The sequence below is a fragment of the Microtus pennsylvanicus genome, chromosome 11 (genome assembly GCF_037038515.1).
Source record: "Microtus pennsylvanicus isolate mMicPen1 chromosome 11, mMicPen1.hap1, whole genome shotgun sequence".
Taxonomy (NCBI): domain Eukaryota; kingdom Metazoa; phylum Chordata; class Mammalia; order Rodentia; family Cricetidae; genus Microtus; species Microtus pennsylvanicus.
This window is the reverse complement of record NC_134589.1, coordinates 32223978-32245766: the sequence shown is the minus strand read 5'-3', so window position 1 is coordinate 32245766 and position 21789 is coordinate 32223978. Positions and strand designations below refer to the sequence as shown.

General features: G+C 42.1%; 1 protein-coding gene across 1 annotated transcript in view; it reads right to left on the bottom strand.

Annotated features, from left to right (window-relative positions):
• Positions 1-342: 342 nt before the first annotated feature.
• Positions 343-21789, bottom strand: part of Ankfn1 (ankyrin repeat and fibronectin type III domain containing 1) — a 371750-nt gene continuing 350303 nt past the window's right edge. The window contains exons 19-20 of the mRNA XM_075991135.1: positions 16908-17121; positions 343-1946 (exon numbers count right to left, since the gene is read on the bottom strand). Coding sequence (XP_075847250.1) covers positions 1147-1946; positions 16908-17121 — 1014 coding nt within the window. The 3' untranslated portion in view covers positions 343-1146. The remainder of the gene's footprint in view (positions 1947-16907; positions 17122-21789) is intronic.

Genomic DNA, 21789 nt, shown 5'->3' with positions numbered 1-21789 from the left:
AAGGCTACTAAAGCAAGGTTTCCTATGTGGCCATGGGCCAGATGACCTGGGGTGGGGGAGGACCTCATGTTCTGAGGAGCATGATGAAAATAGAGAGTAACCACCCCAGCCCTGAACAGTCTTGACCAGTGACAAGAGGGTGAAGGATGTGCCTCTGGTGCTTAGAGGAACCCCATTACTACCTGACCATATCTGGGGGACACATTCTTGTTCAGTAACTATTTGATTAGTTTAAAACATAGTACATATCTACCGCCATTCTAAACGGTACAGCGGCCATGGACCCATTTGGTTTATTGTAAAGAAAGGATTTTAGTTCTTTTTTCTTTTCCCCTTTTTGTTGCTGTAATCCAGACCTTCACTTAACTGAGCCATCGCCTTGCACTCTGGAATAATCTACTGTTCATTGTCAAGACAGAATGGGATCTGAGTGTGCTGGAAGGGTTTCTTCCTGCCTAATTTTGTCTCGCAAGACAGGGCTAGAAAAAAAAGCGTCTTCCACTTTGGTTTCTGGGGTTCTCCACATAACACCAAGTAAGGAAGAGGCCCGTCCAAGGTTCGCTTAACCAGGTGAGTGCTCATGGATTAATTGGACTTGGGCAGCCCCGAGAACCCTGCCCTTTGGAATGTCCTTGTTTAGCTGAGGAAACATCCTGCACAAGTCTACTCAACCCCTTCCTCTCGAGATATGGCATGGGCTTCTTTTCACCAAATTCTTCCGAAAGTTTGGATTGGTGGGAAGAACTATGCCATTTTTATTTCCACTGACTGAACTTCTTTGTCAGCCACAAACTCACAAAAGAACTCTAAGCCCAGGGTTGAGATTACAGAGACAGGTGCAGAATTAAGTGTTCTCCTTGGGCTGGCCTAGCTTCTTAGCCACAGGTGCCACCGAAAGAGTTGTATATTTGCATCGGGGGTCTCAGATATACATTTTCTAGGGTGAGGAGGAAACGGCAGTGGCAACTCTCGCTTCCCCACTCCTCTATCCTGTCCCCCCCACTTTGGAAAAAAGGAAAGAGCCTTGTACATGTCACCTTTGAACTTCTTTTAAATTTTTTGAAAAAGATGGGGAAACACAATGGGGCAGGAAATGCAAGGAATAGTGGGGGTGAGAGGGACAGAAGATAGCTGACATGGGCCATCCTAAAGCATACTACTTAGTATTTCTGAAACCGGGGATGAGGGGTCTAGACTCATCTCTGAACTAGTGGAGCTCTGCAGGCTGGTACGGCCTGCGGCGGTAGACCTCAAACCCGTCCACAGTTTTGTGTCCTGGCCCACGAGTGTGTCTGGGTAGGATTCCACATAGACTCTGTGCACTGAACGCCTCGGGTGGTTCTGGAGGCAGCTTCTGCGCTCCTCGGGGAGGCTGGCTGCGTGGGTCAGAGGCAGGCCCCGGGGCCCATCCACCACAGGTCCAGGACCCTCTGCTTCCCCAGGATCTTGAGCCAGGCCACAGGCCCGAGACTGGTGCTGCGTGTAAACGCCTTCTGAGAGTGACAGCGACTGCGTCTCGCTGTGCATGCGCAGCCAGCGGTGGTGACGGCTAAAGCCACCATAGTGCTGGTGCTTGCCTGGCTTGCGCTTTCCCAGGAAGCCCAGTGGCGGCCGAGTACCCGGCACCATCTTGGCATGGTTCTTGGGTGCTAAGCCCGTGAGGGTCAGGCTGTGGAGAAACTCTGCACACGAGTGGTCGGTGTCTGGGCCCTGCACTGAGCCCTGAGGGTCCTGGCCAGGCCCCATGGAAGCCTTCATGTCGTGCACCTGTAGGACATCTGGGGCGCTGCCACTGAGGCCACTGAGGGCCTGCTGGGCGATATCATGCGATGACAAGTAAACCAGGTCCAGGTCTCGTGGGCTCAGGGCATCACTGGAGTCGTAGTCACTGTCAGTGGGGAGGAAGACTTCTGAGCAACCTTCTTCATCGGAGCAGGGCTGTGACTCTGCAAAGCCAGGGACAGATGTTAGAAAGGAGACAGACCCTTAGCGAGGGTCTGACTCTTGGGCTTAAGAGGGTGCCACCCTTGCTTAGAAGGGCATCCAACTTCGTTCTGTCACGTTTTGTAATTCTTAAGACTTGGACCAAGAGCTGCACATTCCCCTGGATCACAGGACCCTGCAGATTATATAGTAGGTTCTGGTCGTAGTTTAAGGGTGAAACAGTGGTTCTCCACCCTTTCACAGGGCTCACCTAACACCGTTAAAAACCACAGATATTTACATTATGATTCACAACAGCAGCAAAATTACAGTTATGAAATAGCAACAAAAACCATTTTATGGTGTGTGTGTGTGTGGGGGGGCAGTCACTACAACATGAGGAGCTGTATTAAAGGTCACACCATTAGGAAGGTTGAGAATCACCAGGATAAAAAGGTCGAGTCTGGACAGTGGTGGTGAGGACATTCCCTCATGTCACCACACACGCATTTTATGTTTATTTTTCTGGCATCTGCCTGTAGAGTCGGAAGGACAAGAAACAAAGCTGCATGTTATTTATTCTCTATTCTTATTTCAGAGATAAATTTTCCATTTGACAAAATAGCAGCAGTCTAAAGGTGGGAAGGGAAGAGACATTGGCAGCAGAAGATGAGAAATCTGGTTTCAAATCCTAGCTGCCCGTATTCTCTTTCTGTGGTCTTGGAAAAACGACTTCTTTGAGCTTCAGTTTTTTATCTATAGGTAATTGATGATATTGGAACTTACTTGGGGAGACTAAAACCTAGTGATTATAAGTATAAGCATTCAGTACATTGACATTTACTAAAGAATATAATAAAACAACAGCAATAATAAAAATAAGCCAAAAGAGGGAACAAGAAAGAGTGGTGCAGAGATCAATCTCAAGGTCTATGTAGTGGTCTAGAGTGAACCACTACATAGAAAAACTGGTTCTATATTTGTCATTTTATATGTAGTTGTTTTTATATTTTCCCCCGATGATGTCAATCATTTTTGATGGAAAGCACTGTCTAAAATCCTTTGAATTTCCCATTACTACTAAGCCCATAGTAGTTACTTGGTGAATAAAGTACATGTGAATTTTGAAAACATTTTACAAAGTATTTCTGTCAAATTTATCAACCACTTCTCTAAAATGCTAGGTGTATGCCTTGTTTAAAAAGGGCTTCCAACACAAAATCACAAATACATTGTTTTCTAATATTCTGGGACATGTTTATTATAGTTAACCAAATGGAATTCATTTCTATATGTGGAATAAGTAGGACTCTTATTTATTTTACTAAAAGGCTAGCCAATTGTGACAGCACTTATGTATATTGGATAATCTATTTCTTAAAAACCACTGGGAATTTAAAGTAATTCTAAGAAAAGTTTTCATAGTATTTTAAAATAGAATTCAACAAATTGTTTTGAAAATTTGTCTAGAAGAGATTTATGAGAATACTCAACTTTTAAAAAGATAGAACAGGGAGCTGGGTGGTGGTGGCACACACCTTTAGTCTCAGCACTCAGGAGGCAGAGGCAGGCGGATCTCTGTGAGTTTGAGGCCAGCCTGGTCTACAAGAACTAGTTCCAGGGCAGGCTCCAAAGCCACAGAGAAATCCTGTCTCGAAAAACCAAAAGAAAAAAAAAAGATATAATAGGGAAGGATGACTTAACATATAAAATCTACTCTAGAGCTTTGGTCTTTTATAGTTCATAGTATCAATATAGAAATGGAGGGATAGATCTGTAGACTATAAAAAGTCTGAAGGCAGCTATAATTTTATGATAAAGTGATAAAGATAACATTTCAAAGAGCTCATTCTATATATAGTGTCGTAACACTTGACTGTCCCTTTAGTATAATAATGAGCCCTACCACATTCCATATATAGAAATAAATTCTACATGGTTAAACTATAATAATAAAATCCCAGAATATTAGGAAATAATATATTTGTAATTTTATGTGGGAAGGTGTTTTTAAATAAGACACACTCTAGAATGCTAGAGAAGTGATTGATAAATCTGATATAAATGCTTTGTAACTGTAAACCAGAAGACAATGAAAATGGGCAGATGGTAAGAACCAATCTTGGGAAGAATAACTGCTACAAAAGGTGAACTAACACATTACTATGCTATCTTCAATTCAGATCGTAATTAGGAAAGGAAGTGTTGAACAAAGAGGCATTTTTTACCCATAAGACTTTCAAAAACATCAGAGCAACAATCTTGTAGGTTATTGATCTGTGAAAACTCAAGAACTCTCATGTAATGATGAGGAATCTAAATTGATTTGGCTCTTTGGGATTTAATTTGGCAGAGTATGTTAAAAACTGTGCATATCATTTGTTCTCGTAAGTCCTTTTTTGGATATCCCCGGATGTACATGCAGGCATTTTACAAGTTGTTCAATGCAGTGTGATTGGTGGCAGTGGTTGGGGATGCTGTGGGAGGGAGACCGACAGCCACGGAAACCTACGGAAAGGAAAATAGTTCACTTGTTGAGTTCTGCAGGGGGCCCATATTCAGGAATGCCTTTCTGAGTACAAGATTCAACAGGCATCAACAAAATAAAGTCACAAAGTTACTGTGTTAAAGTTAGTCTGTTCCTGGAGAAATTTAGACATGATTATTACAAGGATATCGAAAAGTACAAGGATAGAGTTTATTTTGTTGGGAAATCAGTGTCATTACTTTTTGGTATTAGAGACTCTTCAGCTAGAATTAACCCCTCCCTTACTCCTTCATTTGTTTATATCATCTCATGGTATTAAGTGGGCATGGGCTATATTTTGAGTCCCACCCTGACTATAGGCGACTTGATACATCTCTTAGTAAGTTAGGTGTATTAAAGGCTGATTTGAGTTATTTTATTTTTAACATATGATGGACTTTCTGGAACATAACTCCACGGGAAGTTGTGGAACATTTGTATTTGGTACACAGTGGATCTACAATTTCTAAGAAGTCAGTACATCTGTTTCCTGGGAGTTCACTGTTTAGTGGAAGCAGGAGGCAAGGATGCATTCAGAGGACTGTGACAGAAATAGTTTTATTAGAGAAGTGTAGTAAATAACACGTGGGTTCGAAGGGGAAAGAGTTGACATCTTATTGGGGCAAAGTTAATAAACCATCTTCTATTTACTTTTTTCTTCTCTCACTGTCTATTCTTTTTTTTATATTAATTTATTTCTTTATCCACTTTCTAAAAGCAACTCAAGGCAGGTTTTTAAAATAAACATACCTGGAATGACAACAGGATTATAAAAGGGAAAAATGAAAATAGTATAGATAAGTTCATTCGAGAGTATTGGGAGCAAGAATGGAATTGGGAGATCCGAGGCTACAATGGATGGGCCAACAACTGCATACTTACAAGGTCTCAAAAAGGGTTTTTTAAAGTTAAGGCTTGTTTGTACACAAATATCCACAATAGATTTATTGGTAGTAAACACTGTAAACTGGCAGTATGTCCTTCAATGAATGAATGAATAAATGGCTAAATTGTGGCACACCCATAATATGGAATACTTCTCATTAATAAAAAGAAAGAATTCCATATGCATAATAAGTATGATAGAACATAGAGATGAAGAACAGATTGTGGGTTGCCAAGGGGAGGGATGGGAGGCAGAAGGCTATATGAAAGGACAACAGAATTTTGTGGTAAGGTTAGAGTTGAGTATCATGATCATGGTGGTAGTTATCCAGTGCCAAATTTGTGATAGAACTCTGCCAAACTGTACATGTGAAGCCATGTCACGTGTGGATACGTAGATATCCTTAGTGAACATTTGTGTAACTGGTGAAATCTAGACTTGCTGAGTGGGTTATGTCTGTTTTCTTCTTTTGATAATGTACAAGTGTTGTGTAAATTGTTAATATGGGGGTTGAGGGAGGAGATACAGGAACTTTCTGTGATCCCGTGTGGCTAATTATTCCAAAACAAATTTGTAAGAGAATCTAATGTAAGAGGCAGGTGGCAGAGAAGATGGGCTGCTTAGATAAGAAGCTTGCTCCACGTTTTATATAGCCAAAGGATAGTTATTGAAGGGTTTGGAAGAATGGACAAGACAGAAGTGTGATGCAGGGTAGTTATGTATCAGGTAAAGCATGAAACAACAGAGAGGCGGGGGGAGCTCAGAGGACAGCGAGGTTGAGGCTGATGATCCCTTGATAATTTTCTGCTCAGGCTGTGGAGCTGGGCAGCAGTGTTGTATGGAGGAAGAAGAGGTGCAGGGAAGGTGCTCGTGATATGATTATTGAGCATGAGTTTCTGGCAGACAGTTTAGGACTGTTTGAAAGCATCTAACAGTGTGTGACTCAGACAACAAATAAGTCAAGAAAACATGAACTCTGCAGAATACAAAGAACAAAGTGATACTGGATTTTAGCTGAAGGGTAACTTGGGAGGGAGATTCTTTTTGACGGGATGGCCAGAGCCAGCATCTCTGTATGTATCTGGGAATCTGTATGAGATCTTAGTGATCAGGGGAGTCCCAGGGAAGAGTGTCCCAGATAACTAGGAGAAGACATTCATGCTGCCTCAATGTTGCTAGATCGAGTGAGTTCCATCTTAGGTTGGGCAATGGAGAGGATGGTGAATTTGATTTGGGACAAGTTGAGTTTGCATGATGACCAGAGTATCCAGGAGACTAAGTGGGAACCTGGTGAGGTAGGGAGGTTGAAGGATGGTACTTGTGGGTATGTGGAAGAAAGCATGGCTGGAGAGGGCATGGTCGAAGATATGATTGGTGAGACTGATGATTATAAAGAAGAGAGTAGATCAGGGTTGTGAGAATCACTGTTGGTGTAGTGTTTTTTAGAGGTGGAAGAATTATGCTGTTTTCAGAGACAAACGATTAGGAAAGAAAATGGGTAAGTATAAGGAGGTGTGTGTGTGTGTGTGTGTGTGTGTGTGTGTGTGTGTGTGTGTGTACATGTGCATTAAAAGAGAAAAGAATAAAGGCTTAGACTGAGTGAGTTCCATCTTTTTTTCTTTTTTCTTTTCTTTCCTTTTTTGGTGCTGGTTATTGAATGCAGGGCCTTGTACATATTAAGCAAGTACTCTACTGCCGAGTTGTATCACCAGCCATACTGTTAAAAAAAAAAAAGTTTAGACATTACTTTTTCTGATTTTTAATGGGGGAAAATCAGGCACTGGAGGTAACAGGAACCTATAATTATTCTCCTTTCTGATGATACCTAGGGCTTAGGAAGAGAAATTAACTGAAGATCTGAAACTGATGTGGGATTCCCCTCTGTATGCTGTGAATACCATTGATGAATAAAGAAACTATCTTGGCCTGTTGATAGAGCAGAACTTAGATAGGTGGGGAAAACTAAACTGAATGCTGGGAGAAAGGAGGCAGAGTCAGGAGAGAAGCCATGTAGCCCTGTCAGACACAGAGGCCAGAACATTAGCTGGTAAGCCACCCCCACATGGTGATATACAGATTAATAGAAATGGGTTAAGATGTAAGAGTTAGCCAATAAGAAGCTAGAGCTAATTAGCCAAGCAGTGATTTAATTAATATAGTATCTGTGTGGTTATTTAGGGTCTGAGCTGCTGGGTGGCCAGAAACCAACAAGTGGCCTCCTTAAAAACAAATTGGTGCCAACGTGGTCAACTAAAATCCACTTAAAAACCTGAGAGAGCTTGAAAAGGAATTCTAGACACAAAATACAGAGTATAACACAGCTTCTTGCTGTTTGCTTGTAGTGTGCTAAGAGATGGAAAATTCACAGATAGTCTGGATTATGAATATTATTGTGTTTTCTTTGAATTTTTTTGACTGAAAGAGCTAAGTACAAAGGGACATTTCATTGTATGGACTGCTAAGCTAAACCAACACACACACACACATTAAAGGTATCTTGATTTCAAAATATGGATCTAAGGATAGATTGCTTTGGAAAAGAGGTTGTTCTTTTGTTTCCACAGAGGATGAGAACCTGTGGATTGCTTCCAGACTAATATGGTTTGATGAACCAAGAGCCCCTGAAATGTTGCAGTGAACACCCTCCCAAAAATTTCTTTGTCCAACTTCTGACTGAGATGACCCTAGCACATGAGATACATCATGAAAGATCTGATTAACAGTACCCCCAATCAGCAGGAAGTAGTCTAGAGAACTATGCCCAAATTCCCAAATATTGTTTATAAATATTTCTTTACATTTAAAGGGGGATATGCTATAGAGATTTGCATTGGTATGGATTTATTGATTCAAATTTAAGGTCAATTTTGTTATATGTATATTTCTGCTCTTGATTAAGGTATTGTGTTTATGCGTCTCATTTAAAAATGTAATGTATAATTAAGAAAAATAGGATAATAGATAATCAGCTATAATACTCAAGCTTGTAGTCATGTTAGTTAGGTTTTCTAGATCTATAGATATATAAAGTTAGATAGTTATTCTTCAAATCCTTCAGAGACCTTTAGAATATGGCATTTAAGATGTTTAAGAACTTAGGACTTTCCAGGACAGTGAGACACCTGCTCCTGGCTGTACCAATCTACTTCAAGAGGAAGATGGGCACTGAAGAGGCTCCTTATAGAGTTTACTAGACATTTGGGCAAGAAACTGCTCTTGCCTGGATTGATGAACTGGACATGCAGGACCTGCAGAGAAATGACTGCTGAACTTGCCTAAAGGTTAAATGGTCCTTCAGGGTTCCTGCTTCATGGAAGAGTCTGCCAGTTATTCTGCAGAGGAGAGTGACTGAAAAACTGCCAATATAGGTGGACCTTTCTTGGAAATTTCCTGCTTTATGGAAAAGTCTGCCAGATACTATGGGCCTGCAGGCTGACAATGGATGTTCCAATGGTACAGAAGAACTTTGGGTGGCTATCCAGGCAGTGAGATGTCTCTGTCAATTCTAGAGTTTTGGAAGTTGCTTACAATGTGCTTCCTGTTTCCTTAGGTAATATTATATCCTTCTGGAGTCTTTGATGGAGTTGAAGAATAGTTACAATTATAGTTTTCCTTAGTTGTGATAAAAGATAAAGTAGACACAAATGTTGTAACTGTAATTCTTGCTTGATACCTGTTTTGTTATATGTAATTTTACTATGTTAAAGCTAAAACCTTCCTTTTCATTTAAACAGAAAAGGGGAGGTGATGTGGGATTCCCCTCTATCTGCTGTGAATACTGTTGGTTAATAGAAACTGCCTTGGCCTGTTGATAGGGCAGATCTTAGATAGGCAGGGAAAACCAAACTGAATGCTGGGAGAAAGGAGGCAGAGTCAGAGAGAAGCCATGGAGCCATTGGAGACAGGCTACGATCTTGTAGCAAAATATAAAATAATGGAGATGGGTTAATTCTATATTTAAGAGCTAGCTAGCAATATACTTAAGTAATTGGCCAAGCAAGGATGTAATTAATATAGTTTCTGTGTGATTATTTCTGGTCTGAGCTGCCGGGAATAAACTAACAGCCTTATTACTACATGAAACTGGGTTTGAAATAAGATCCATGCTGAGAATTAGTAGTTGACTTTAGTTGAATTTCTTTCCCTTCCTCTATGGTTAGTGAAGCTGTCTTGATGCATTTGTTTATATCCTGTTAGTAATAACACTATCTGGTATTTACTTTATTTTTACTGTGAGTCCTCTATAATGCCTTGTCACATAAAATCTTTAATAATGCTTGTTTTTCTCATCTTGCCAATGAAAATACTGAAGCTTAAGCTTATTAAGTTTTACAACTTATATGTCTGATCAATGACAGAATAGTTACCCAAATACAGATTCATGCTTCCCCAGAGACTGCTTTCCACTTAAGAATTTTCATGGGTTTCTTTGGAGGTGTCCTGATATCAGGGATCTAGTTATCATCTAAGTTACTGATCCAGAATTGTATTAGTTAAGTTCCTGGCAATGGAGTCTTGTATTGGTTTTCTTGTTGCTGCTATAGCAATTGCAGCACTAGATGACTTTAGAGAATCAAGATGTATCTCTCATAGCTCTAGAAGCCCAAGCTCAAACTCAGGGTGTTAGCAGGACCACATTCCATCTGATGGATCTGAAAGGCGAGAAGGATGGTTTCTTGCTTCTTCTGGCTTCTGGTAACATTCTTCATGCTTTTATTGTCTCATAGCCTTTCCTCAATGTTCATGTCTTCTGTTTCTTATGAGGACTCTTGTTATAGGTTAAGGGACCAGATCGTTCAGAATGATCTTATCTTAATATAGTTAGTTATATCTGCAAGATTTTTTTTTAATATGGCCACACTACTGGGATGCAAAGGTTAACACATGTCTTTTTTTTGGGGGGGAGGGGGTGTCACGATTTAATCTACCAGAAACAGATAATAAAATAAATATAACAAGAAGTGGTCCCTGAGGAACTTGACAATGTCTTTCTATTTCTAGGTAGTAAGTCAAGTACTTGACAAGAGTAATTTGTCCTCAAAAAAGATTTATCTCTTTTCTATATGTTTGTGTATGTATATGTGAATGTGTACACAGGTGCCAGATGAGGCTAAAGAGGGCACTGGCTCCCTGGAGCTAGAGGTTTAGGTTTTTGTGAGCCAACTTACACGGGTGCTGGGAACTGAGTTCTGGTTCTCTGCCAGAGCTCCAAGTGCTACTGAGCTACCTCTCCAGTGTCATGGGCTGTACTTTCAGCCTTCAGTGTGCAGATGAAACACTAAGGGGCGGAGAACGCACCCCAGAGAAGCCGACATTTTAAATGGCCAGTGGTGGGCCATTTTGAAAGATCTAGTCTCTAGGGAGGGCCCGTACCAGCTCCCTCCGGTGGCGTTAGTTGCTCAGTTCTCTTAGCCTTCAGCGAATTTTATTTATACCTGTGTTGCTTCACTTACAAAGTTTTGTGATAAGCAATCCACTCTCATATTTCTCTCAATTCTTTGGGCTATAAACCCTAAAGAGAGCATGCACCCTGTCTTACTTATCTCTGCTCAGTAAGTTTTTTATTTCGTTCAGTGAAGGAACCACTTAAGGAGCAAGGTAAGCAGAAGGATATGTAGAGTCTTCTATGTTTTCCACGTCATCTCATCTGAACATGGCATTGACCAGAGCATGAGGCCCTTTCCGTTAGTTAGGTGGTTCTCAACCTGTAGGTCATGACCCCCACAGATACCCTTCCTATCAGGTATTTTCAGTACGACTCATAATAGTAGCAACATTACAGTTCTGGAGTAGCAAGGAAATAATTTTATGGTTGGGGGTCCCCACAACATGAGGAACTGTATTAAAGGGCTGCAGCATTAGGAAGGTTGAGAGCCACTGTAGTAGATTGCGTCTTAGTCATCCTTATATTAGCCTCTTGCATGGGAAGTACATTGAGTTGGAGTGAAACTGGGATGCGTATTGAAACCTAGGGGCAGAAAGAGCAGTGAGATTGAGGGAGACTGATTGTTTCGGAAAAGCAGCTCCTTTGAAAGCATCCTGAAAAGACCTAATTTATCAGGTCTGCCTTAAGACTTCATGAAGACAACCACTCACACCATTTCTTTATCTTCGGTGATACTTGAACCACGACTCTACCCACATATAGCAGAGAGAACAATCGACAAAGAAGACACCAACATTGGCTGGACGCTTGCCTTGTTTCTTACTGCGTATGTAATTTTGAGCAAATTACTTAGCTTGTTTGAACCTTGTCAGTAGCATGGAGGTGGTTAGGTTGCTTATCTTCCACAGGTGTTACATAGATTAAAAAGATGAGTTAAACATATTTAAAGTGCCATATAGACAGAAAGTATCAATATTATCGAGGTATGTAGAATATTAATGAAGATTGTACACGAGTATTAAAATATACTTCAAGATTTGCCTATGAGAATTCTTCTGGTGAACAGGAGTGCTTTTCTGCATGGTGCTTGGCACTGCTTTACCTAACTATTAAATAGAGCATTAGCAAACAATCTAACTTGCTGTGTGGCTTCTACAGTATGGGAGGTAAGGAGGTAAATGAAGAGAAGATTTAGTTAGTATTTGTAGTAGCCTAGGAAGGAGGTATAGAGAACCAGAGAATGGAGTGTTAAGTATATGGGGAATGCTATTCTAGTAGGATTGGATCTTAATATTTTACTGGCATAACAGTTGGGTTATTTACTAGAAGACTTAGTGGAACTTCTTGCTTGGGGTGGTATAGCCCTCCCAGGATAGGCTGGGAGAGTCTTCAGGATGCATCTAGGGCACCCAGGAGAGTTTCCAAGGACTTAGGCCACTACAACTTCCTCCCTTCTTGGAAAAGAATGCCGAGCGCAGCTTCCCTCCCTAGATCCCGGCCATATGCTCCATTAATCATGGCAGGCGCTTTGCCCAGCTTGAATTAGCCAAGCTGGTGGTGCTCCCCACTTTCCCTTGGAGGGCAGTGGGCAGGCCAGCACTGGTAGGAGCTGCGTTTTCTCTCTGCTTGACCTGGAGCTGCTGGATGAAAGGCTGCCTATACTATTAGTGCTGGCTTAGGAAGCTTGGTTTTCTTGCCATTGTGATGGGTGTTGCAACTCCTGGTCTCTGGGTCAGGCCAACAACAGCACAGTGAAGCTGCTGTGGGTCTTGAGAGTGTTATGGGGGAGATGACATTTCTGGAAAGAATAGTTAAATAAAGTTATTGCTTTTTTTTAAAGGTGGGAGGTAGTGGTGTTAATGGCAATACAGAAATAAAGGAACATTAGATCATATTTCCCTAAAATCTATATCTACTTGTAATATATCACAATCCATATATAAGCATATATGCCTTACTGGATCTATTTCCATGTGTTTAATAAAATTTAAAATAATTTTAAGTGAAAAATATGTATTGATACATCAAGCCTTAGGTAGTTTAGTTCATTTTTTGATTTCCCAAGAGAAATAATACTTCAAGATTCCTATTGAATTTCTGGACTATTTGGTTGATGCCTTATTGTTCCTGACCTCTTTTGGGGAAAGGTTGTCAGGAAGTTCTATATTTGGAAGATTGGGATGCTCTGAAGAAAACAACACCCGGCCTTCACTCTTGCCTCACCCATGGGTCACCAGGAAAAGCATCAGTGTTGAGAGGGAACGGGATGTTGCTTCCTGAGACACTGTGCCCTCGGAAAGGAGGGGAGACAAATGCCCATCTGATGGACCAAATCTCCCTACTCCCTGCCTTGGACTGCCTTTTCTGGGAGCCAGCTTTCTCCCTTGGGTCCTTGGGAGATGCTTAACTTTAATGGACTCAGAAGAGTTCTTTTTGTTTGAAAAAACCGCAGAGAATTGGGAAATTAGAGTTCTATTCCCTCTTCTCATGCTAAACAGATTTGCACAAACACATCCCACATACTCAACAGCTCTAGGACAGAATCTTGGGCTGGCACCAGGAGGAAAATTTGTGATCGGCTCTATATTTCCAGCAGCCGCCTTAGAAGTTGAGTAAGCTCTTCCCACATAGAAAGGAACTATGCTGTGAACTTAGCTCTGGGAGTAGCCCAGTGGGGGGGATGTTTGTCTAAATTGGATTTTTCCCCATTCACAAGTGATTTCCAAACAACTCAAAGTGGTTACACTTATGGAGAGGACAGGGTTTACAGGGACAGATCCCACTGCACTCAAGTGCTTCTGCCTTTGTGAGAGACAGGGTGCCGTTTCTTCCTCAGGCTCAGCAGTGAGTTCCTGTCCATAGGGTCTATTTGTCATTTTCTGCTTTCCATGTCTTTTGTGTTTCACAGCCCAAGGAATTTTGGCTTCAGAGAAATAAATGGACCCAAGAGAGAATTATATTTTAAGAAACAGAATGATGATCACTCACATTTTAAGTTAATAATAAAATCCGAATGCCATTGGGCAGCTCCTCCCAGCAGGGAGAGTGTGTGTAATCCATCCTTAGGCCAATGTGAGAGCCTGGCATTTCTAGGGCATAGAGGAGGCCACCCTCATGCAGTCTAGGAGGAGCCCACTTGGGACCCTGTGGCTTACGAGAAGATTAAACACTGGGGAAATTCTGTGAACAGAGAGAGCAGATGAGCTGCGAAGGTGGAAATAGAAGGGAAAGCTGTTTGTAGGATTATGTAAACAGTGGAAGGTTGGAGAGCATGCCTTTCTTGCTTTGAAAGTGACTTTCAACCTTCCACTTCTCTGTCTATTTGCTGCCTTTTTGTCTTCTCTTTCACGGCCAAGACTTTAGAGTGTGTCCTACTTCGTCACCTCCCGTTTATCCCTGATCTACTGATGTTCAACTTCTCTCTCTCTTCCTCCACAAACTGCTCTCATCAAGGTTACTGATGACTTTCTTGCTGGAAAAAGCAAACCAGTACGGTTGTTTTATTTAGCTTTGCTCCATCATTTGACATGCTTCTCTCTTTTTTTTCTGGTGACACTGGTTTTTTTTTTTTGGTTTGTGTGTGTGTGTGTGTTGTGTGTGTGTGTGTGTAGTGTGTCTGATTGTTCTGTCTCTGGTTGTTCCTTCTTAATCTAAGATGTCTTGCTGATCCACATCATAGGGTACCTTCCACAGTGTTTCTTTTCCTGTTTTACATACACTCTCTAGGGAATCTCATGTATTTTTATCACTTCAGACATAATCTATGTATTATCAGTATCTTAAATCTGTGTTAGTATTTATTAGCCCAGTGATCTTTTCTGAGTGGCAGATATTGTACATCTTTACATTGTATTTTTTTCCATGAATGTTATTTTTGTGGAAATATTCAAAGCAATTCGTATTTAATACGTCCAACTAGTCAAGCTTATTTTCTCTCTTATCTCTTTCCTTTTTTTTTGTAAATAGCATTGTGAAACCCTGAAACGTCCAATCCAGAAAATTCAGTTTCTTCCTTGTTTATTAGCTTCCCAATCTCCCTACTTTTCATACTTCCCCTGTTCATTTATTTTTATACAATAGTGAGATTTAATTTTAAGGGTAGCTCAGATCGTATTGATCCTTGCTTATGGTTTCTGGTGGCCTTCTGCTGTCACAATCCAGCCTTGATAGCAAGACCCCCAGGACCCTGCCTGGTGTGGCTCCCTGTCCCTTCCGATTCTTCCTCTCACTTCCTGTGGCCCAGGTGCTTGGCTTTTCTTCCAACGTACCTTAAGGCCCTTTGCTATTTTGCTGTTTAGAAAACTCTAACTCCAGAGTTTTGTCACGTCCTGGGGTGAGTTAAGATGTCACCTCCTCGAGCGGGTCTCTGCTGTTCGTCCCAGAATTCACCACCCCCCTGTGTGGCCTCGTCAGTTACTGTTGTGTGTTCTGCATTGAAGCTTTAGGGGTCTGCTATTCATTTCTTTATTTATATTTTCCTTGCCATTCCTTCTAGACTGAGTTACATAGGAGTAGAGACATTGCCTTTTCATTATCTTCTGGTTCCTCAAAACAGTGTCTGCTGCCACATGGTAGGCAACAGTGTCTATTTTTTTTTTTCAAATGGATGAAAAGAACAAGTGGTTGGAATTCCTGACCATCAGCCAGGCCGGCTGTAGTGATGATGTACAACACAGGGTAGTCAGCTTCTCTTGCACACGAAGCTCTCTTTCCTCTTCCACTTATTGCTTGCTCAGAACTGGCTTCTGTCACCTCCGGCTTTGGTCGTGTGGGTTAATGGCCCCAATCTCCTCTGTACCCCATAGGCAGTTACAGTGCTGTTTCATGTCAGCGTCTAAACCTCCCATAAGCCCAGCTTCTGGCAGAGATGCTAGTTGATTTGTATCCCCAAGGCCAGGGCAAATTAGTAAACAAACAAACAAACAAGCAAACAACACAGCCTAGAAACTATTGAAGTAATTACTTTGCTGAATTAGTTGGTAAATCATAGACTTCTTTGGTAATAAAAATTAGCTGCTTCTCAAGTTTACCACTTGCCAGGTTTTGACTTTTAGAGATTGAGATTTTAAAAACAGGGGCACATGCAGACCTGCTTGAAGAAAAGGCACACATCCCTATTAGTGGTTTGATGTTAAGACGATGACGTTAGATATGACATTTCTATTTCCTATCCGTGTCATGTGTCTGCGATAGTTTGTTTCTCTCACAAATGATTCTGTAAGGTGTGGGTATCACTGTTCTAATTTCACATATACAGAAACGAACGCTGAGATGTACTAATCTGTTCAAGCACATGCAGCTCGGAAAACAAAATTGGAATTTGAATACAGGGCTTTGGTTTCTAAGCCCAGGCTCTTTCTGCTGCACCATGCTGCCCCCTATGGGACAAGCCTATAAACCAGAACTGTTCACTAAAAGTAATATTACGGAGATTATAATATTGAAGTGGTTTTAAGATGTAGAATTAATAACGGTGCTTTGGACGGCCACTGTTTTTATTGACTAGAAAAATGACACTGGATTTAACCTGCTCCAAGGAAGAGGATTATATAGTATTGCTTATATTCATGTCCTTTTAATCTGCCTAGAAGCACAAAGATACTTTGTAGAAATCTGTGTTATCCCAATATGGTATATGCTAATAGTATTTGCCACATAATCACAGTCTTAATTCCTAAGGCGCACTGTGTGGCATTTCTTTCAGCTTGTTTCTTAGACCATCATGCCCGTGACTATCTGACTTGACTTTAGTTTCAGGATTCTAGTTAGTTTATCCAAGATTTTTCTCTTCCTCCCTTCCCGCTCAAGAAGATGATATGTGTGTGGGGGTGTACCCTCAACTCTTGCCTCAGATGGAACCAGAGTCTAGGATGATTTCCTTACCTGAAACTGCAGCAGTTCCCCTTTGAAACTTCTGGACTTCCGTTCTTGCTCTGTGCCCTTCTGTATCTTGGGTGTATGGACCAGCACTGATCTGATATTCCCTACCCCCAACTAAAGCAATCTCGTGTTATTGCCCTAATCCCCTACCCATCTGTGGTTCTGCTTTTATTTCTTTTATGCTTTCTGATCCCCCTGAATAACATCTTTACCACTTGTTAGAGCCAATGCATCCCACAACGAGCATCATCAGCGAAGACAGGGCTGAGAATCTGGCGGCCAAGCCAAAGGGCTTTAGATCTTACCGCTCATTGCCTTTCTTCTGTGCGTCTCTGGGGATGGGGATGTTGATGGAAGACAGTCTATATGAGATGATGTAGAACTGATCTTCTTTAGATTCTGCTCGTGGGAGGAGTCTAGCAGCTTAGTGATGGGCAAGCCAAAGACGGGATGCTTGTATCTTGCGTACTGTAGGGCATCCATGATCCACCTCATTTCACGCCAGACTTCGTCTGTTTGCTTTGGAATAAAATGGTGAAAGACTTTTAAAAAAAATACATTTTCGAGAGAGTCTAAGATGAACCATTTTCCATACTATTGGTTTCTACGGCATTGGTTTGAGCCTTACTCGCTTTGTAAACTACAGATGAATACCCAAGAGGCTGCTGGGATGACTGAGCAGGATGGCGGTCTGAGAGTCTCTACAACGCTGTAGAGTACTTTGCTCACATGCATAAAGCCCTATTTTCTCTCCCTGTGTAATGGAACACATAGTATTGGAGAGGTGATGTGATGCCAATGATCTATGAACTTCAGAATGCTTGTACCTGGGTCCTGGGAAAGATGTAACTTTATATACTAAACTTACTACCATTGTATATATAAAGCGAATGCTTGCAAAGTCTAATGCAGTTTTCAAAAGCTCTTGTTAAAAAATGTAAACACTCTCATGCCAACACATTCTAGATCAGCATCACTTTGATGTCAGGGTTACTGTAGTGGTTTTAGTGACATTTTCATTATAAAATACAATAGTAGTGGCTAGGGGTTTAAAAGTCCCTCATTTTTGTCTTTCACTGTAGGTGACAGGTGCTCTTCAGATCACCATGAGCACTGGCCATGAGCTTCCTGGCTGTCCCGCATCCCAGTAAGAGACCACAGACAACACAGGTTCTTGGGAACCTGAAGCTTGCGGTTGGCTTTACATCTGATTTCACTGGGTACCTTGGCGAAGTGTTGATCTGTTTGTGTTCATTTCCCAGTTGTAAATTGAGGACATTTAACTATGCAATAGCTAAGGTAATGCCCAACTCTAATACTTTAGCATTCTTTTTGGAAAACACTCAGAAGTTGGTGCCACTACCTTTAGGTAGAAGGTGTTCATTGTAAGAATAATGGTGTATTAAGTGTCCCTTACTGCAGAGGTTTTAAAGATTAGGTGTCACTCAGTGTTTATTTTCAAAATTTCTTCTTAGATCTTTACATTTAACCATATACTTAAAAAAGTATCAACAAGCCTACCACAGAATAGATTTTGGAGCTCTGGCATTCACTGTCGTGTTCACTGAGAGAGCAGGCTAACATGAGCAAGTGAGCAAAACTGTGTGTTTGGGGGTCATTTCCCCTTGCCTTCTAGTTCCCTGCGGCCCTTGGATTGGCCTTAGCAGAGTATGCAGGGCTGGCCTTGAAAGCAGGAGATGGAGGCCCAGGGTTTGTTCACTCCCTTAGCTGGGCAAGAAGTTCCACAGCAGCCAGGCCCAGGCAGGGGCTTTAAGTCACGATAAGGGGAGAGATGAGAGGAAACTGGGAAGTTCATGAGGTAGTGCCAAGTCGGGACTCTCAGGTGAGATACACATGTATTTTCCTGATGAAACAGTTACTTTCTCAGCTGGCTTTTATTGGCCATTCATATTCAGTGTACAGTGGTCTCAAAGATATTTCAGAGGGACCACATGGTTGTGGATAACTTTTTTAGAGCGCCTGTCAAGGACAGGAACTGTGTTTTTGTATTTTTCTTCAAGTAGCTGCTCAGGGGATGCTAGCAGAGTGGACGAAGGGATGGGGTGGTTACACAGCCCTACTCTTGGGTTTTTGGAAGGATTTAGGGCATGTGGGTAAGTGTACTCTGCAAATCAGTCAATAGCATAACGTTTTTAGTTCTATGATGCCAATCTGGAGTATTTCAGTGGGCGGAACGTAAATTCCTAAAAGATTCCCCAACTCCTACTCCTCGGTACCTGTGATTATTACCTTATATGATAAGAAAGGGAGGATTGCCTCCCATGGCAAAGCTGAGGTTGTTAAGGATTGTGAAGGGAGGGTTCGCCCTGCATCGTCTGTGGGAGCCCCAAGTTCTGCGACTAATGTCCTCTTAAGGACTTGCTTGCAAAGGAAGACTTGGCAGAAGGGAAGAGGCAGCCACAAAAGCAGAGATGGACGAGAGCTAAGGAATGTGCACACCCCCCACCCGAATCTGGGGGAGGCAAAGAGTGGACTCTTCCCTGGAGTCCCTGAGGAGTGAAGCTCTACCCATGGGAATTTTGAACTTCCGCTCTCCAACACCTAGAATAGAGTGCTGGCACTCTAAGCCAACCACTTGGTGGTAACTTTTAAACCGGTGTGAGTTTTTCATGGCAAGCCACTTGTTCTTCTTAGATAAAGGTGTTCCACTCTATGCTAAGCATGGATAGAGCAGAATGAAGCAGTGCTCGCTTAGTTCTCGGTAGTGAGGTGGAGAGGGCCTAACTGGAGAAAACTAACCGTGCCCTTGGTTCAGGGAGGCCTGCGGCTTGAGTTTAATGAAACCTCGCTAAGTAGCCCCCAAAGAAGCCCAATTTCCACTTATTTCACCCTTCTACTGTTGATCTAAAAGCAACTGACAACATAATCCCCCTGATTTTAAGGTCCAAATTCAGCTTCTGAAGACTTGCTGACATGCTTTTCAAACGGGCGGCTGTGAACCGCCCGCGTCTGTTGATTAAAGGTTCTGCATCCATTTCTCACCCTGCTCTTTACAAACTTCGGTTTTCATCCTATAAATTATACCCTTGCTCTGTGCCCAGGCAAGATAATATTTTTATTAAAATGTAAAGGTGATTGGCTTTCTCACAGCGCAGCCACAAGGTGCTCGAGGGGATGATGGATTGGCTATATTTAATGAGCTGTGTTTCTATTACGGCTTAGGCGCATTTGAAGCATTACAGTATATAAATTATGGCCTAATTGCCCTTTTGGCTTTAACAGCTCAAAGTTTGCTAAGCCTTAGGTCTTCATGCTTTGACTTTTCTTCGTTCTCTCTCTCTCTCTCTCTCTCTCTCTCTCTCTCTCTCTCTCTCTCTCTCTCTCTCTCCCTCCCTCTCTCCTTTCTTCACACACGTTGCCATTTCTACCGCATGTACTGTCTATAAAGCCTGTATACCTTATCTGTGAGTTTTCTGTGCCTCCCCTAGCCCAGGCCTTCCCGTTTTGGCTACACTCCTTGGCTTCTTTTCCTAGCTGTATTTACACAGACTCCCCTGTTCTTTACAATGTTTCGTTTGTGTAGTAACGCTGTCTTAGATGTAGATGGAACTGGCAGCGGCCTCTGCAGGTTCTGGTTCCGGTGTAGGGTGGGCTGCGCTGTGAACACCAATGGGTAAGTGGCTGCAGCTTGCTGTCAAGTTTGGGGTGGGGGGTCTAAGCAGTCGACACAGGTAAGGGGAGCTAGGACACTGAGTTGTCTGTTGTGAGGTTGCTCATATCAAGGGTAGCATGCCGAAGGCTGTGGATCCAGGTAGATGGTCTGGAATTACCCTACTCTAGAAGTTAATTTTTAACATGTTGGCAACTGACTTTTATCCAAGTCTGTGTGCTTATAGGAGTCCAGAGCAGGCAAGAACTTTGAAAAATTCTTGGCCTGGCCTGCCATTATTCAGACCACTTAAGGATGTGATCAGAAGGAACAAGAAAAGAGGCAGTTGAACTCAAAGCTAAGTGAGAAAGAAGCATAGAGCCAGGAATTCTGGGAGGGTTCAAGACTGCCACAGACTAAAGAAAGGTAGTGTCCTCATTGGACGAATGCAATTTAGGGATGCTGAAGCTGAAAAAGGCAGGAGATACAACCCAAGGCATGGTTAGTAGAGTGTTTCTTTAAGATGTTTCTGGTTGTAGGTCCTAAAACTGTTAGAGGTGACTAGAACCTGAGACTTCCTCTAGTTCAATCCTACCATTGCAGATAAGAGAAACAAGCCCTCCCTCCAACCTCCAGATCAAACAGAATGCTGGATGCTTCAGAACTAAGAGACATGCCTCTTGACTTCTGGCCTATTATTACTAAACAGTGCCTCTCTATGTGAGCCAGACTGGCCTTGAACTTCTCGTGTACCCCAGGCTAGTCTTGAACTCTCAGTCCTCCTGTCTCAGCCTCTCTAGTTCTGGATTACATGTCTGCATTAACAAGCCTGGCTTCATTATGGCACTGGACTGGAAAGATAAGTAGAGGACTGGAGTGGCCACTCAGGGAGTCAGAGCACCTGTCGTGCAAGCACAAAGACCTGAGCTTGGATCCCAGGTCCCACATAAAGAGCTGGATGTGGCCGTGTGCACTCTCTGACAACTTCAGTGCCGAGTAGGGCTCGGAGGGAGGGGTCTTCAGAAACACAAAGATTGGTGGGATTTGCCGGCTGCTAGCCTTGCTGAAAAATGGCTAGCTCCATGTTCTGTGAGAGACCCTGTCTCAGAGGGACGAGCAGAGCACTCGACATCTCCCGAGCCTTCTGACTTCTGTGTATACACAGGTATGCACGCCTACATACTCGTGTGCACATATTACACACACACACACACACACACACACACACACACACACACACACTCAGAGAGAGAGAGAGAGAGAAAGAGTCTTTCTTATCTTGTACCCTTCTTTTTCCTGCTCTGTTTCCATCATCAGCATCTGTTCTCTACTGGAAATGAAATAAATGGGGTAAATGTTTTAAAATTCTAAATCTCACGTGGAGAGATTGAGCAACTTCCTGAAAAGCTACTTCTTTGGTCTGAGAGTCGCCTTCATTTATAAATGAGGAAAATAGGGTGATTCTACTGCTTAGTAATGTTTTTTTTTCTAAATACTACCAAATCTTCATTCCTCTCATTTTTATATTTCAAAGGACTTTTACTTCTAGCTTTTTATTGTTTATTTTTAAAGACTTG